At 34.1% G+C, this 16,317-nt stretch overlaps 1 protein-coding gene across 3 annotated transcripts in view; it reads left to right on the top strand.

The window, feature by feature from the left end:
* Window positions 1-16,317, top strand: part of LOC140754173 (cytochrome b5 reductase 4) — a 104,108-nt gene that overhangs the window by 22,744 nt on the left and 65,047 nt on the right. Inside the window, exon 2 of one of the 3 annotated variants that reach the window (XM_073089125.1) lies at window positions 989-1,358. In XM_073089125.1, the coding sequence (XP_072945226.1) occupies window positions 992-1,358 (367 nt within the window). In that variant the 5' untranslated portion in view covers window positions 989-991. Of the gene's footprint in view, window positions 1-988; window positions 1,359-2,203; window positions 2,590-5,391; window positions 5,517-16,317 lie in introns of those variants that run through there. The other 2 variants (XM_073089127.1, XM_073089126.1) reach the window with 2 other exon arrangements.

The following is a 16,317-nucleotide window of genomic DNA, read 5'->3' as shown; positions in this document are numbered from 1 at the left end:
TTTTTATAGAAGTTGTTTTTGTACATATTCTGTAAAAAAATTGGTGGCCGCCATAACAACAGATACTATAAATAAAAAAAAATTGAAAAAAAAAAATGGGGGTTGACGTACAAGAAACTGCTATTTCTCGACGTTTTTTGCTTTATCTTTCTAACCGAGGAAAATATGGTGGTACGGAACTCTCCGTCATTTATTTATTTATTTATTTGGTTTACCAACAATTGTTACATTCTTACAATAACTTCTTACAACATAACCTATAATATAGCTAAATGCACAATCACTTATAGGTAAACACTGCATGCAATGAACATAATACCTAAGTACCAGAGGCGCTTGACTTAAAAAACTTGGCTTGTCATAGATACGACCACTGCGATCTTCCAGATAATTATAGTAATTTCGCATGTGATCTTGCTAATCACGGGACATACAAGAGTGAAAGCAAAATTCTCATATTCCTACTTGATTTATTTATAGACAAAGACATATTTGTAGAAAAGTTTTGGTTTTCTAATCAACCCGTATAATACCAAAAGCTATTCCACATTTGATAGAAATACAAAGATACTAGATATTGAACAAATTCTTCAACCTTTCTCGCAAAATTTTCTAAATTTTCTCTTAGCTTTTCTTATGTGGAACTTGTTCCTTATATCGGAAGAATTGCTGTATCATTTTCCACGTCTATTGCAAGTAAAAGCGACCCTTGGCCATTACGGAAAACGACTTAAAGAGGATTGGGACAATCTCGCTACGAAATATCGTAGAAAATCGAAAAAAAATATACATGGATATTTTTTTAAATGTATATATTCTACGTACATACTTCATTTTCACTGTGTAGTAATTGATTCTAAATACCGACAGTATTAAGTATCTTATTTATTTTACTATGTATCTTATGACCATTTATGATGCCAGAGGATTATATAAATAATTGTCATTAAAGTTTAGGTAAAAATTAATTCTACCCTTCTCTTTTCAGATCATGTCGGACGCACCAAAAGCAGAGGGATTGCCTCCAGCAAGTAATAGTCCATTAAAGATATCCCTCCCCACCGTCCTTTGCACTGAAGATACGCCAGATAAATCAAGTATTCCTAAACCCGCACCATTCACGTCTTCAGATTCTAAACTGTCGTTACCTTCAAACCTTGGGACCCCGACCTCACCATTACGTTTATCGTCACCGTTGTCGCTACCGACATCGCCGACTCCATTCATAAAGACCCCGCTCCAGACTCGCTCGAATAAATCCTTAGACGAGTCTCCGCAATTAGGTTCCCCGCCCCAGAAAGTAAATCAACAAAGTGTCTCCGTGAATAAGCCACTTGTCAACACCGGTTCAGCTACAGGTAAGTTCTGTACCTAATTGTAACGTTTCGGATTTCACAGAACCGCTTATGTCGTATTTACTTGAGCTTTAGTATGAATTTTATTAAAACGATTGTCTTAAACCGCCTTTAATGTAAGAAAATTATTTTCGCCAAGTATATTTGCTTATGTACATAATATATGTATGCGCACTCGGAGATGCCGTAAGCTATTTAAATGATTTTGACGGTGTTTTGTCTGGCTTTTCTCCAAGTTAGACCCAGATTCATTTTTATTAAACCTATTCAGTGATGGTTAAAATCAAAAGAAAAGTCTAAACACAAGTATAATGATTCTTAAGAAGATATTTCTGAAGTAGACGCTAAAAAGCCTTTGTGATCATTTACGAGATCCATGAAATAGAAAATATAGCAATGTTAGCGTCAACTTCAAAAGTATCCATTAAACTGAGACCATTTGAGATCTTTTTACAATAGGGAACAAATAAACGAATTTCTTGTAACTTGGCCCTTGACGATAACGTTTATGGGCTATCAATATCGCTTCCAATAAAAACAAACATCAAACGGAATTCAACCCAAACTCAATTAAAAGTTTTAACATCAAGTATCAACGCAGCCGCTTAATCAGACCCAAAGGGGTGTTTGTGTACCATACATACACAAAGGCATCGCATGACGGGAACCTACGAATATATGAAGCTCTTAGACCTCTATATCGCACATGCAGTTGAATTGTATGTAATTTTCATTTGAATACGCCATTACTTTCATGTGGAGGTTTGTGAATTTGCTTCATAAATAATGAAACAACTGAAAAATGAAAATGGAAACCCTCTCGACCGCAGTTAAGCGCAGAGCGCGGCCGGAGGCGGGCGTGTCCTCGCGGTGGCCTCACACAATGCCAGCGTTCCCTATTTTGCTACGTAAAGTGATAGTATCGTAAAATCACCTAATCTCCATCAAATGTTTTATTGATGTATTATTATGTTGAACGCAAGCCTGTCATTAAAAGTTCGGCAACTTTGCGATTACACTGATGACGTAAAAGTTTTAAGGATCTGTTTTTCAAACAAACTTATCTGTTTTTAAGATTTTTGACTGTACGAGTAAGTCGAAATGGAAGTGTGTGATAAGCATATGAATTCCAAACGAAACATGAGTAGTGCGATGTGAGAAGTCATAATGCCTTGTTGTGGTTGCTGGTGGAATGGCAGGCAGAGACATCGGCCTCCCGACCCGGATACTACAGGTTATTTTCCATTAAATTTTCATCAACTTTGACTCGCAACCCGTTCTCGCAACTCAGCCTACGGCTAAATATTTTATATGAAACGACCGTGAAAATGTGCAGAACTGAAACTGTTTTATCTAAAATCTTACGTGTTTATTCAATAGTGGTTTCCTCTATTCTTATCACACCTAGCTCTGATAAATTTACCGAAATATCCACGCCATGTATTTACTAGCTCAAACTGATATCATTATGAATACGCGTGATGTGTTTACCAACACTGTTGTTGAAATAATAAATATTATAGGTACCTACATGTAAACAGTCGTACCTTATGAGATTCTATTAGTATTAATCGTACATATTAAGTGATTATAAAGTAAGTTTGTGTCAAAAATATGCTTACTTCTAACTAATTACCTATATGAAGTTGATATACATGGTAAATTCACTCTTAACCACACATACCTCTAGAATGTATTACGATTGTTATCTATATAGGTACGTATGTTTTCTCGTTAAAAACTTTAAGTCCTAATATTGTAGGTAAAAAAATCTCTTTTTCAATTAAAATATTAGTTAAAGTATAAGCTGCCTATTTCGGTAAATGTAATGATAATCATACTAATTGAATTTGAATTAATGAAGTAGCGATGACGCTGGTACTTGATTCTGAAAGAGCTTTCACGATCCACACGAAAAAAAGAATTTCCCTACAGAGTTTAAGATAGTATGGATAATTATTATTTGATAGTAAGACCTTAATGACAGTGGCAAAGCGCCAAAAATATTGCTACCTATATTTAAGGTTCCTAAATAGTATTGGGCCCAAAATTTTTCCATGAGAGGAGTCTATGTGTATTGACTATTTCTCATACTCGTATCATTAACATCTCTACAAAAATATTTTGGAGGGAGTATTTACGAGTATAGAGCAGTAGAGAACTACTGCCCTATGAAATTTTTCTGTCAATTGATAATAATCTAATAATTTTGAAGCTTTTAACCTAAAGTGTAATGCAAATAAACGGAGTCATGCAAAATATAATTGTTTCAAGATCACAAAAATAATTTTCGATTTATTTGTATGTGTAGAAGAGTATCGCCCTATTTTGGGCTCGCGTCATACGTCACGATATGTCAACACATTATAATAGGTATTTTATAAACATTTCACATCAACATCTCGCAATAGGATTCTCTGAATTGGTGCCGTGGATACGCAGACAAAAACATAAACACCTAGACTGGGAATAGATAGACCAATTCATCTTGTAATTGCCTAAAAACTTACGCAAGTAGAAACTTTTATACAAGTTGCAAATTTTTAGCAGACGAGCATGCAGTCCACCTGATGGTAAGTGGCCACTGCCGCACATGGACATCTGTAATCAACCCCAGATAGGATTCAGATGCGATGCGCCGCTAACCCTGAGGACTAAGCTGGAACGCCTCGGAAAAGTCTGTCTCCCTTACCACACCCTTCAAACCGGGACATAGCAGCGCCTAACACTGCTGTTATTAGGTAGAAATAGGTGTGGCGGTGGTGCCGCAGGAGTCGAACCACGAAGGGTTCTACCACCTTCTAGAGCCTCGTGAGCTCCTCATGAGTCCTCGTGAGCGGCACTTCAAACATCAGGTAGAACTCTTGTTTCATACGGAGTTGGTTACAGATATCTATAGGCCGCAGTTGCCACTTATCTTTAACAAGTATAAAAAAAAACTAGTGTGTCTCACATAGTTAATAGAATACACATATTTATCGATGCCAATTAATTTGAAAAAATGCTGCATATGTTTCAATTAACACGTAAAAAGGAAAAAGCTGATACAGCTGACATAGCAAGTGACATCAATTTTTATCACTTTTGTGCCGTGTTCGGTAGTGCATTGCTTCTCCAAAAGGCTGGCTGCAGAAGAACTCCACCTATATTCTGAAGAGGAATATTTTATATCTTCAGCAATTTTACACTATGTGGACTAGTTTATGCCTTTGAAATTACATGGAAAACGTTGAATGCGTGTGACTAAAATGCGTTAGTACTTTAGTAGTGACACTTTTTTGCTTCAATTCAGATCCTGTCGGTTTCATGTGACTGTTGGCGTGCGTATAATCAGATTTTAATGTCATCTTTGTACCGAATGCCTTAAAAAAACAAAAATTCCTTGATAAATAACTTATTTATGAATCTATCAAACTATACCAGATCTGTTACAAAGTTTTGGGCTTAGTTTTAATTATCAATCTATTCGTATTGAAATTTTCAATATAACTATGGAGGTATTATGGAACTCAATAAGGTAGCGATGGGTATGCGATACACCAAATTTAATTAGTCCAACACAATGGGGCCGCTATATTCGAGGGATGGGCAATCCATTCAAATTATAGGACCATGAAACTAAATCTGAGGAATTGATTTGCTGTACATACATCGTATTCTCATGGAAACCTCTTTGAAGTCTGTTAATTATTAATTACGAGAAAGTGGCGGTTTTCGACAAAATTACTCCCGATTTTTGAAGGAAAGATTTTCGACGTTAAAAGTACCTTTGAAAAAACTGCCTTACAAAGCAATGGCTTACAGAAAGTACAATTTTTTAATTGTTTATTATTTTACTTCGTTCATATAACCGAATTGTAAGTTACACTAACTTTTGCCGCAACCAACTACACAATTTTATTTTAACAATGTATATCGATAAATGATTCAAGTATATCACGAATTATAATGAATGGCTAACTAGTCTTATTGTGCCCTACCAAAACGGGGACGAACGTTGTTACTAATAGCATATTGATTGGACCTTGATTCACATCCATTAGGCAGTAGACCGATATATTTACGAAGGCAAGACGTCCGCGATGTCGATGTTCTGTTGTGTGTCGCCCAGGAAAAGTGTCGCGCGCAGCGATATATCTTCATCCAACTCCAGTATCTCGAGTAAGATGCAATTTTGCAACCTTTTATTTGACTTGCTTTGTTTTATGTATGTGAGGGTACAATCTTGTAATTGAATTTATACCAGTTAACCCCAACAGAGTGAGGTGCAATTCTGCGTATTCATTTGGTTAGGATGCCAATGCATGATTACTTCATTATTTTAGTGACGTTTTTTCTAAATCCAACATGGCGGATGTTATTATTTATGCCCCTCCATGATTGATAAAAGCTTGTTTTTTATATGCTCATATAAATGAAAATCAATGAAAGGGAAAAGTATTTGTGTAACTATTTTTATAACGGAAACATTTACATTGGTACTGTAACCTTATAATAGGTAATATTATAACATAAAAATACGAATATTTAATAATAATTTTCTAATATTTTTTGGCCTGTACTTTGCTTTTACCTTATTGAAGTAGCAAGTGAATATGCCATCCGCTTATTTTTATATCAACATACACTCTCCCTTAACCACCAAAGAGATAAAATATAAATTTAATTGAATGTCTAGTTTAAATAATCACTATGAAACTCATTCCAAATACGAAGTTCTATCTCTACTTAACAGATGCGTTCCTTCCTTTGAGGATTAAGTAATTTCATTGTGAAGACAGTTCACTTATAATTCTGATTGTTAAATGCTATTGTTAGCTGTTATTATGCTTTACTATCCAGTAATACCTTGACTTACGCTACCCAGACTTACGCGTATTCGGAGTTACGCGATTTTCAAATCTCGTGGATTCCTCTCTTCCTCTCTCGTGATTTCCTTAGGTTTGAGTGTCCTGCAACTCCCCTTTTATAAATAATAAGCTTACTATCCCTACAATTATTGATGTAATGAGAGACACTTGAATTTTACAATACCGGAATCATACCATACGATATTATTTACATGCATATCCCGGCTTACGCGAATTCGACTTACGCGGGTATCACTCGGTCCCACCAATCACGTAAGTCCGGGGTATTACCTTACCCTTAAAACAGAACACAGAAGCGCTATACAGCTGATTTAAGGCTAAAAGTTGTGGCGAAATCTGTCCATAACTCAAGTATGATGATTTAGCATTCAGTTTGATCCATGCAAATTTGCTTTAATAAGCAAAGGACAATGCCCATGAATGTATTTTTATCGACGGACAAAAGTTCAAACAAAATCCATTAATAAATCATTTATTTATCATAATTGTCACATGTATCAATAATATTTTGTCTATTTATTTGTCTATTTTCCACAATATTAATTTATGAACCATTATTTTTCATCATCATCAATCATCAACCCATTACTGTCCCACTGCTGGGCACGGGTCTCCTCTCAGAATGAGAAGGATTAGGCCATAGTCCACCGCGCTGGCCAAGTGCGTATTGGTAGACTTCACATACCTTTAAGATTTTTTTTTATAAATCTCTCAGGTATGCAGGTTTCCTCACGATGTTTTCCTTCACCGTTTAAGCAAGTGATAATTAATTTCTATTTTATTAATTATTTTTCTATCATGCGTAATTGCGTAGTATCCCAAGCCTGTTCCAAATTTGAATGTCGCGCCATTCAATGTACTTGTGATTAAAGTTTTTAATAAGTTAAACTAACGAAGATACAATAGATATGCATCCATTTTATAACATTATCATAAAACGACTATGTATTATTATTGTAATAAATTTATAATATAGCCTATGCCCTAAATTAGTATATTTATTTATTAATTGTTATTATATGGGATAAATCCATAGATCACCTAGCTCTATAAATACAACTTTATATTATGACGCTAACAGTTCGGCCATCCTGTTTACCGCGAGTCCCATCGCGGCTAGCAAAAATTAAAACAAAGAAAATAAACTATAACACAATAAAAGCAGTACGCACTTATTTGCTAAAAATAACATATTAATTATATTATATTCCAAGCCTAATAATTATATTAAATAATTTAATGTTTAACTTACACGATATTATTAATTATTTAAAACGAATAATCAATGGCCTTTGACTGAAATCAACATAAATTAATATAATAAAATTACATTTTAAACCGATTACTTTCTAACATCTTTAGTACATTGCATTAATAAAATTATGTTATTGATCAATATAAATTCAATTATGCACTAATTATTTTTTTATCAGTTAAACTAATATTTATAATTTTATTCGTAAAACCAACATAAATTAATATAACAAAATCACATTTTAAATTCATTACTTTCCAACAATATTTGCATTTATAAAAGTATGTTTTAATTAATATAAATTCATTATCCATTATCCATTAATTATCTTTTCCAGTTAAACTAATAATGCTAATAATAATTCATAAAATTATCATTTCTAACACACTCTTTCGTGGAATCATCAGGATCCCCATTATTTTCTTATCAGAACTATTATCGAATTTACAAACAAAGCTCCACCAAGGTTGAATTTTACCCAAAGCTACAATCCCATTACATCGTTGACCACTTTTGTGGTCAATTACAGGATGAACAATCCACTATGCGACAGGGGTTATTGCATTGCATTATTATTTTTTTCGATCGACCACCGCGCGGTACCGGTTTTAAATTCTAAGCAAGTCACTCATTCTATACTCTCTACCTCCCTTTCTGCCTGTCACAAAACATACCCCTGCCGCTGCACCCGCCTCAACTCGTTCAGCAGCCACCTCCCCAACCTAATAAGAGTATTTAATGCATGGTATGGGGTGCAATGTCCCATTAATTATCGAATCCAATCTGCCTTTAATATGACTCCTATGATTGGCACCAAAACCAAATAAAAGCCTTGATGCAGACAACTGTGTAGTTTTGTATACCTACCAGTAGTATTTAAGCCTATCTGAACATTGCGTAATTTCTCGTCCCATCTTTTTTTTTTTTATCCATGTCATGATTTGACGTAGCTAATGCCTCCCCCATCGCTCAGTTATACCTCTCTACCTAACCATCAACTCTAGGAGTTCCAATTACACCCGTTTACATGTTCATTCCAAACTCTACAGCAAATTCTCCCTTCGCCATTGGTGCTCTGTGATAAGTTCACTCTAAACAAGACGTGACATGTATATATTTTTTTAATATATTTTTATTTCGTTCGAGTGCTCCCTCGTGCCCACAACGCTGAACATGGACGCGGTTCCTCTCAACCACTTGCCAACGTGCACCTTTATGTACTGAACAATTCAACGCATCTCCCACTACGCGATTCGTGAACTCGCCCGCCATTAAATTTAAAGTGTTTATGAGCATCAGCTACATATTTACATAGATTTACTATCATTCTGTATATTCTTTATCCCAACCACTCTCTCATCCGCCGATTGGACTGTCGAGACATCAAGGACACGCGATTTATTTGTTGGAGAAGCCTCTATCGCCCCCCCCCCTCCTAAGACATGGTTACTACACCTGGTTTATTTATACTCAATCGTACCATTTTAATTGGAATCACCATCCGGCAATAATAGGAATTAAAACTCTTTTGGTCATAGTTGATCCAAGAGCGTTACAATCCGTCAGCATCCCAAAAGGAATTTCAAGGTAGACTCGAAACCTATTCAAGCTGCACTCCATAAGAGTGACGCCCCTTGAGTCGTTATTTTAATTACGTTGTAGTCAAATACCCTCCATATCATTGTTGCCAGCAACAGTGTGGAGGTATATTTCTGGCTGGGGCTAAAAGGGATCGCGTGGATACTAAATCTTTAATTCACTCCATTTTTTTTCAATTTGGCCAATTACTTACCAAAACCATTGTGCCAGGGTATGAAAAGGATGGATCCCGTATAATACAAGCATTTCCTGTATCATATCAGCACCAAACACCTCTCTGAACATGCCATACTATGTCTGTAAACCACAGGCTTCCAATTCTATACTCATTTCAGTGGCACTAACAATTCCAATCCGAGATGAAGAGCCAGGCGTTGTTCGGTATTTTAGCCGGGATTATATTCATTTCAGTCTTTATAGTGACCCTGCATATATCTAGTGTATTAGGCAGTATAATAGATCTAGTTAGCAATAACGGTTGATAATTATTATTGATATACGTTATGACTAAGAAGTGTACCATAATTGTTTAAATATTCGTGACCATTGTGCCTTCCACACACTAATTAACAGGAACAGCACATAAATTATTAAGTAACAGGAATTTTAATTTCATTGCTCGAAACTGCATAGGTTAATTCTTTTATTACTATTAGTGAATTGAAATACAACCTTGTCAGAAGCTTTTGTTATAATTAAATTCGATTTTTCTGTATACGATTGTCCCAATAAAAATTGATGACTTAGTCGATAACATATATGTCTATAAATATCTGTTTTTTTTTTTTTTATTTTGAACATTAGGCACCAATAGCTCTAAGCACTGATAATTCTAATCAGTTAAATTAATATTGAATTTAAGAACATTGCATCGCTTTCTGTAATTAATTTTACTTGGCAGACCAGATTCATATTAATATGACATTCACAAGTTAATTAATTATTGTTTTTTTTTTTATATATATAATAACATTTTTGTTTATGATGACAAGCTAAAAGCATGCAAGATGGAGTAACCATGTTTTCAATTTCCAGTATGAGCAGGGAGTGATGTAAAGTGAAATAAATAATCATCTGTATAACCTTAGTAGCTACGATTGATATTAAAACGTATGCCAAACTCGAAGAGCTTCTTTATCTTAAATATTTATAACATATTTACCAAATTTCATCTGTTTTATTTTCTGCTACTTTTTTTGTCTTTTGTGCCTCATTCTGCTCATCATACATTTACTCTCATTTATTTATTTGACACATATAGTTGTCTGCCAATTTTAATGTTTATCACAAAAAACTCGAATGCCCTATTTGATTACAGTTAAAACATCTTATACCAGTGTAGCTGACGAATTTACTATTTATTTATTTATTTATTTATTTAATTATTACAAAATCCACAGCTCTTAAAATCATACAAATACATTTCTTATATAGTATGTCTTATTGTTAAGTTTATTACCGGTTTTTATCATACTTTTATCAATTTAATTTATTTTAAAAAAATTGTTGCTACCAACCCTATTATATGAAGTTAAACGTAATATTGACATGGTGGACAAGATTCTAAAAGTATATTATTCCACTCCGACTATTGGACCTTAAAGTTGGATGACCGTGTTATCATGACTTAACAACCCCTTATGATTTTGGAAGATAATAGTGAATAATATCTTTTTAATTCCGATCGTAAATTGCCGTACACTCTTTTAATTTATTAATCCACCTTAATATGGTATTTTTTTTTAGTCATAGTATCAAAGTTAGGTATCACTTTCACATTAAAACATAATTTAGGCTTATAAGATTTCACATCTTTCGACATAGTTCTAGTCCTCACAGACTCACCTGATGATTCCCACGAACATCGGTATCTATACCTCAGATTTCACATTAAAACATAATTTTAGGCTTATAAGATTTCACATCTTTCGACATAGTTCTAGTCCTCACAGACTCACCTGATGATTCCCACGAACATCGGTATCTATACCTCAGATTGTTGCCTTGTACACAAGCACTTTTCATACCTGAATTCCTTGCATAAGCGCCATCGTCATCAAATAATGTCATTTTTCTTACTTTGCAAGATGGTCTCTCCGGCCTCAATCCCTTCCTATTTGTCTCTCCAGGTGCACTTATGTTCAGTTCCCTTGTACGCCTTCATCACCGTAAATTCCTGACCCTCAACCTCGGGTATTTTCATCATTGGGCCCCCAACCTCGGGTGGTGCCGTCCACAAGCCCTTAACATCGAGCATTAATATTTATTAACCCTTAACCTCGGGTGTTGTTGTCCATAAGCCCTTAACCTCGAGCATTCATATTTATTAACCCTTAACCTCGGGTGTTGTTGTCCATAAGCCCTTAACCTCGAGCATTTATATTTATTAACCCTTAACCTCGGGTGTTGTTGTCCATAAGCCCTTAACCTCGAGCTTTATTATTTATTAACCCTTAACCTCGGGTGTTGTTGTCCATAAGCCCTTAACCTCGAGCATTCATATTTATTAACCCTTAACCTCGGGTGTTGTTGTCCATAAGCCCTTAACCTCGAGCATTCATATTTATTAACCCTTAACCTCGGGTGTTGTTGTCCATAAGCCCTTAACCTCGAGCTTTATTATTTATTAACCCTTAACCTCGGGTGGTTTAGACCATAAGCTCTTAACCTCGAGCTTTATTATTTATTAACCCTTAACCTCGGGTGTTGTTGTCCATAAGCCCTTAACCTCGAGCATTCATATTTATTAACCCTTAACCTCGGGTGTTGTTGTCCATAAGCCCTTAACCTCGAGCATTCATATTTATTAACCCTTAACCTCGGGTGTTGTTGTCCATAAGCCCTTAACCTCGAGCTTTATTATTTATTAACCCTTAACCTCGGGTGGTTTAGACCATAAGTTCTTAACCTCGAGCTTTATTATTTATTAACCCTAAACCTCGGGTATCATCACTGCAAGACCCTTAACCTCGAGTGGTGTTAACCATAAGCATATGACCTCATGTTTCACTATCATCCATGTGCTCTAAAACTTAAAACAATAAATTATTACAAAAATTGCCAATATAATTCCGGAGCTAAGAAAAATAAACTAAGATAATTTATTATTGTTGTTGTTTAAAAACAGAACCCACACTAGTACTTTCCTGTGTCATAGATGCCATGAACACACAAAACAAAACCAGAATAGATATAAAAATTCATCAATTACATATCATTATGGCCGGGTATCGAACCTGGGACCACCAAACCAAATAACAGGCCATAAAGTTGGTTAGTAACATAATCACTAACATTGTTTTTTTTGTTTTCTGTGATGTACCTATAATTTATAATGCATGTATCTAATTAATAAATAATCAAAATAAATAAAATGTGAATATTATAATCTTAAAAAAAACGTCAATATACATAAAATCATTAGCTTGTAACCATTTTATATTAATCATTTGTCATAAGGGTTATAAAAAGGTTAGTCTATCTATACGAACGATATCAACGCTAATATAAGTACTTCACGTGCATGCAAGTTAAAATTTCGAGTTTCAAGTTAGAATAAAAGAAAGTAGTGTGACATAAAAACAACCAAAAAATAATAATTTAACAATTTCTAAAAAGAATTCAAAATTTCAATTTCAAAATTTGGTATAAAATTATTTTGTTTTACTTAACTTCAGTCTGTAGGCGTGTAAGGAAGTTTTATGTATCCTTTCGTATCCCCGCTTCTGAACTTTTATCGACGGACAAAAGTTCAAACAAAATCCATTAATAAATCATTTATTTATCATAATTGTCACATGTATCAATAATATTTTGTCTATTTATTTGTCTATTTTCCACAATATTAATTTATGAACCATTATTTTTCTATCATGCGTAATTGCGTAGTATCCCAAGCCTGTTCCAAATTTGAATGTCGCGCCATTCAATGTACTTGTGATTAAAGTTTTTAATAAGTTAAACTAACGAAGATACAATAGATATGCATCCATTTTATAACATTATCATAAAACGACTATGTATTATTATTGTAATAAATTTATAATATAGCCTATGCCCTAAATTAGTATATTTATTTATTAATTGTTATTATATGGGATAAATCCATAGATCACCTAGCTCTATAAATACAACTTTATATTATGACGCTAACAGTATGGACCGCCGTCCAGACTTGCATCAAATTGAAACTTGTTGTAGACGATGTATAATTAACCAAATACTACCACCAATAATTATTTTTTAGATTAGCACCCGGGTTCTGAAGTTATTTACCGAAATGTTACATAACCTCAACATCGAAAACATCCGACGATAGATTCATGGTCGGTTTTAACTGATAGTAGGTACCTATAATGTAGTTCGATTAACATATTCCATTTACTTTTAAAGGTAGTAGGTAAAAAACCTAAAATAATCCTAAAAACCTAAAATAATGAATTCCGAGTATAAAATACAGCCATTTTAATTTTTAAGAACAACAATCAACATTTCGTCTTATTTTATCTAAAATGGAATCCCCTGTTCAAAGAAACTATTCTGATCGACAAACTAGGTATAAAAATGAAAAAATAATTTTAATATTACTTTCATTTTGACACATGATAAAAATCATTAGCCAAAACACTAATTGATCTTATTGAATTTCGAGTCTAAAATACCGCCATTTTAATTTTCAAGAACAACAATCAACATTTCGTCTTATTTTATCTTAAATGGAATCCCCTGTTCAAAGAAACTATTCTGATCGACAAATCATGTACAAAATTAAAAAATAATTTTAATATTACTTTCATTTTGACGCATGAGAAAAATCAGTACCAAGAATGGGCATTCTCCTTTGAAAGAAATTGTCAAACGTCGGAACAATCTTTGGAAGGCAAAACATTGGAAATCTAGGGGGGTAATCAACCTGTTTAAAATAAGTGACGTAACCATTTCGTTTCTACGGTAGCGCAGTAGATTCCATGACAACAAGGCTATTTCAAGTAACTTTATACTGCCAAACTCGCAAAACTAGTCGCATTGCGTACTTTGACAATTTGGAATATCGGCCAAACTATAAATGTGTGGTGGAGCCATAAAGAGCCCAATAATGTGAATTCCTCGTGATCGTATGAACAGTTAAGCATAATAATTATTACGATCCGATGTTTATTTGTTTTCAGTGTGTGATAGACAGACAGATTTGTACACGTTTTTATTAACATATTTATTTGTATTTTTAGGGTTCCATTACTAAGCCTCCGTTGTCTGTCCGTCCATCACAGGGCTCTATCTCCTGAACCGTGATAGATAGACACTTGAATTTTACAGAGTATGTATAACGATGGCTGATTTAACAACAAATATTATAAAAAAAATACATTAATGGTATGAAAAAATTTTCAATAATCGATCTTTGGCAGGCAAAACATTGGAAATCTAGGGGGTTATTGAACTTAACTTAAAATACTCGTAAGTGACGTAACCATTTCGTTTCTTCACTAACGCAGATTCCATGACAACAATACTATTTCAGGGAACTCCATACATTAGTAAACTCGCAAATCTAGTCGCATTGCGTACTTTGACAATTTGGAATATCGGCCAAACTATAAATGTGTGGTGGAGCCATAAAGAGCCCAATAATGTGAATTCCTCGTGATCGTATGAACAGCTAAGTATAATAATTATTACGATCCGATGTTTATTTGTTTTCAGTGTGTGATAGACAGACAGATTTTTATAAACTTTTTATAAATATATTTATTTGTATTTTTAGGGTACCATACCCAAAGGGTGAAAACGGTACCCTATTACTAAGCCTCCGTTGTCTGTCCGCCTGCCACGGTGTTCTATCTCTGGAACTGTAATAGACAGACGCTTAAATTTTACAGAGTAGGTATAACGATGGCCGATATAACAACAAATACTAAAAATAAAAACAAATCTGACATTTATGGTATGAAGAATAATCGATCTTTAGTAAGCAAAACAATGGAAATCTAGGGGGTTAGTGAACTTAACTTATAATACTCGTAAGTGACGTAACCATTTCGTTTCTTCAGTAGCGCAGATTCCATGACAACAAGACTATTTCAGAGAACTCCATACATTAGTAAACTCGCAAATCTAGTCACATTGCGTACTGTGACAATTTGGAATATCGGCCAAACTATAAATGTGTGGTGGAGCTATAAAGAGCCCAATAATGTGATTTCGTCGTGATCGTGTAAACAGCTAAGTATAACGATTATTACGACCACACATATATTTATTTTCTTTTGACCACACATATATTTGTTTTCTTTTTCGGATAGAAGACTGATTTGTAAACGTTCTTATAAACATGTATATTTGTATTTTTAGGGTTATGGTATTTTTAAGGTTATATGTACCCCAATAACCCAACGGAACGCAATAATATTTAATTTAAAAGAAGTTAGGTAAATTTAAACGGAAGTATATGAAGTTTATGAGTTATTTAAAAAATTGTAAATTCGTAATTGGGTGTAAGAAATACTGTATAAAAAATGTATTTGTATGGTTTTAAGAGCTGTGGATCTTGTAATAATTAAAAAAATAAATAAATGACATATTTAATCTTTAATAGGGAGAAAACAAAATTTTCATGTGACACCTAAACAAAATTATTCCTTAAAAAATAAAACTTCATATGAGAAATGAGAATTTAGCCCTTTTGCCGTATGAGAGCTACATTAATATTAAACACTTTGGCTTTCGTCACGGGTCGTGGGTCACGTGACAAATTATTAAAATGGAAGGTCAGTTTTAAAAACAGTTTTACAAAAAAAGTTTTTTAAAGATTTTGCAAAGGATTCAAGTAGTAAATGAGTAGGCAGTCCGCCTAAAGGTAAGTGGGCACTGCTGCCCATGGACATCTACAAACAATTCCATATAGAGTCAGGGTGCTATCTGAAGATGAGCACAGAACCGTTGGCACTCCTGAGGACTAAATTGGTGGCCTCATATGCATATCTGCTGGTTTGCAAACCCTTCTATGTAATCCCTCTTCTTCTGACGCTAGAAATACGTGTAGTAATACCGTTCGAATCTTACTGACTCTACCACCTAATACCATTCCTTCTGAAAAAAAAGTCGTTTCAAATGTCTCAACGACACTGACTCGATTGCTATAGGTGTAGCAAAAATATTAGCAATATTCCATACCGTATATATCCCATATATATGGGTGACGTATAGCACAAAACGGAATATATTATCAGTGCAGATT

The sequence above is a fragment of the Epargyreus clarus genome, unplaced genomic scaffold (assembly GCF_041222505.1).
Source record: "Epargyreus clarus isolate Ecla_fem2 unplaced genomic scaffold, WU_Ecla_fem_2.2 ptg000027l, whole genome shotgun sequence".
Lineage (NCBI taxonomy): Eukaryota > Metazoa > Arthropoda > Insecta > Lepidoptera > Hesperiidae > Epargyreus > Epargyreus clarus.
Note: the sequence above shows the minus strand (reverse complement) of the source record. Positions and strands in the feature narration are given on the sequence as shown.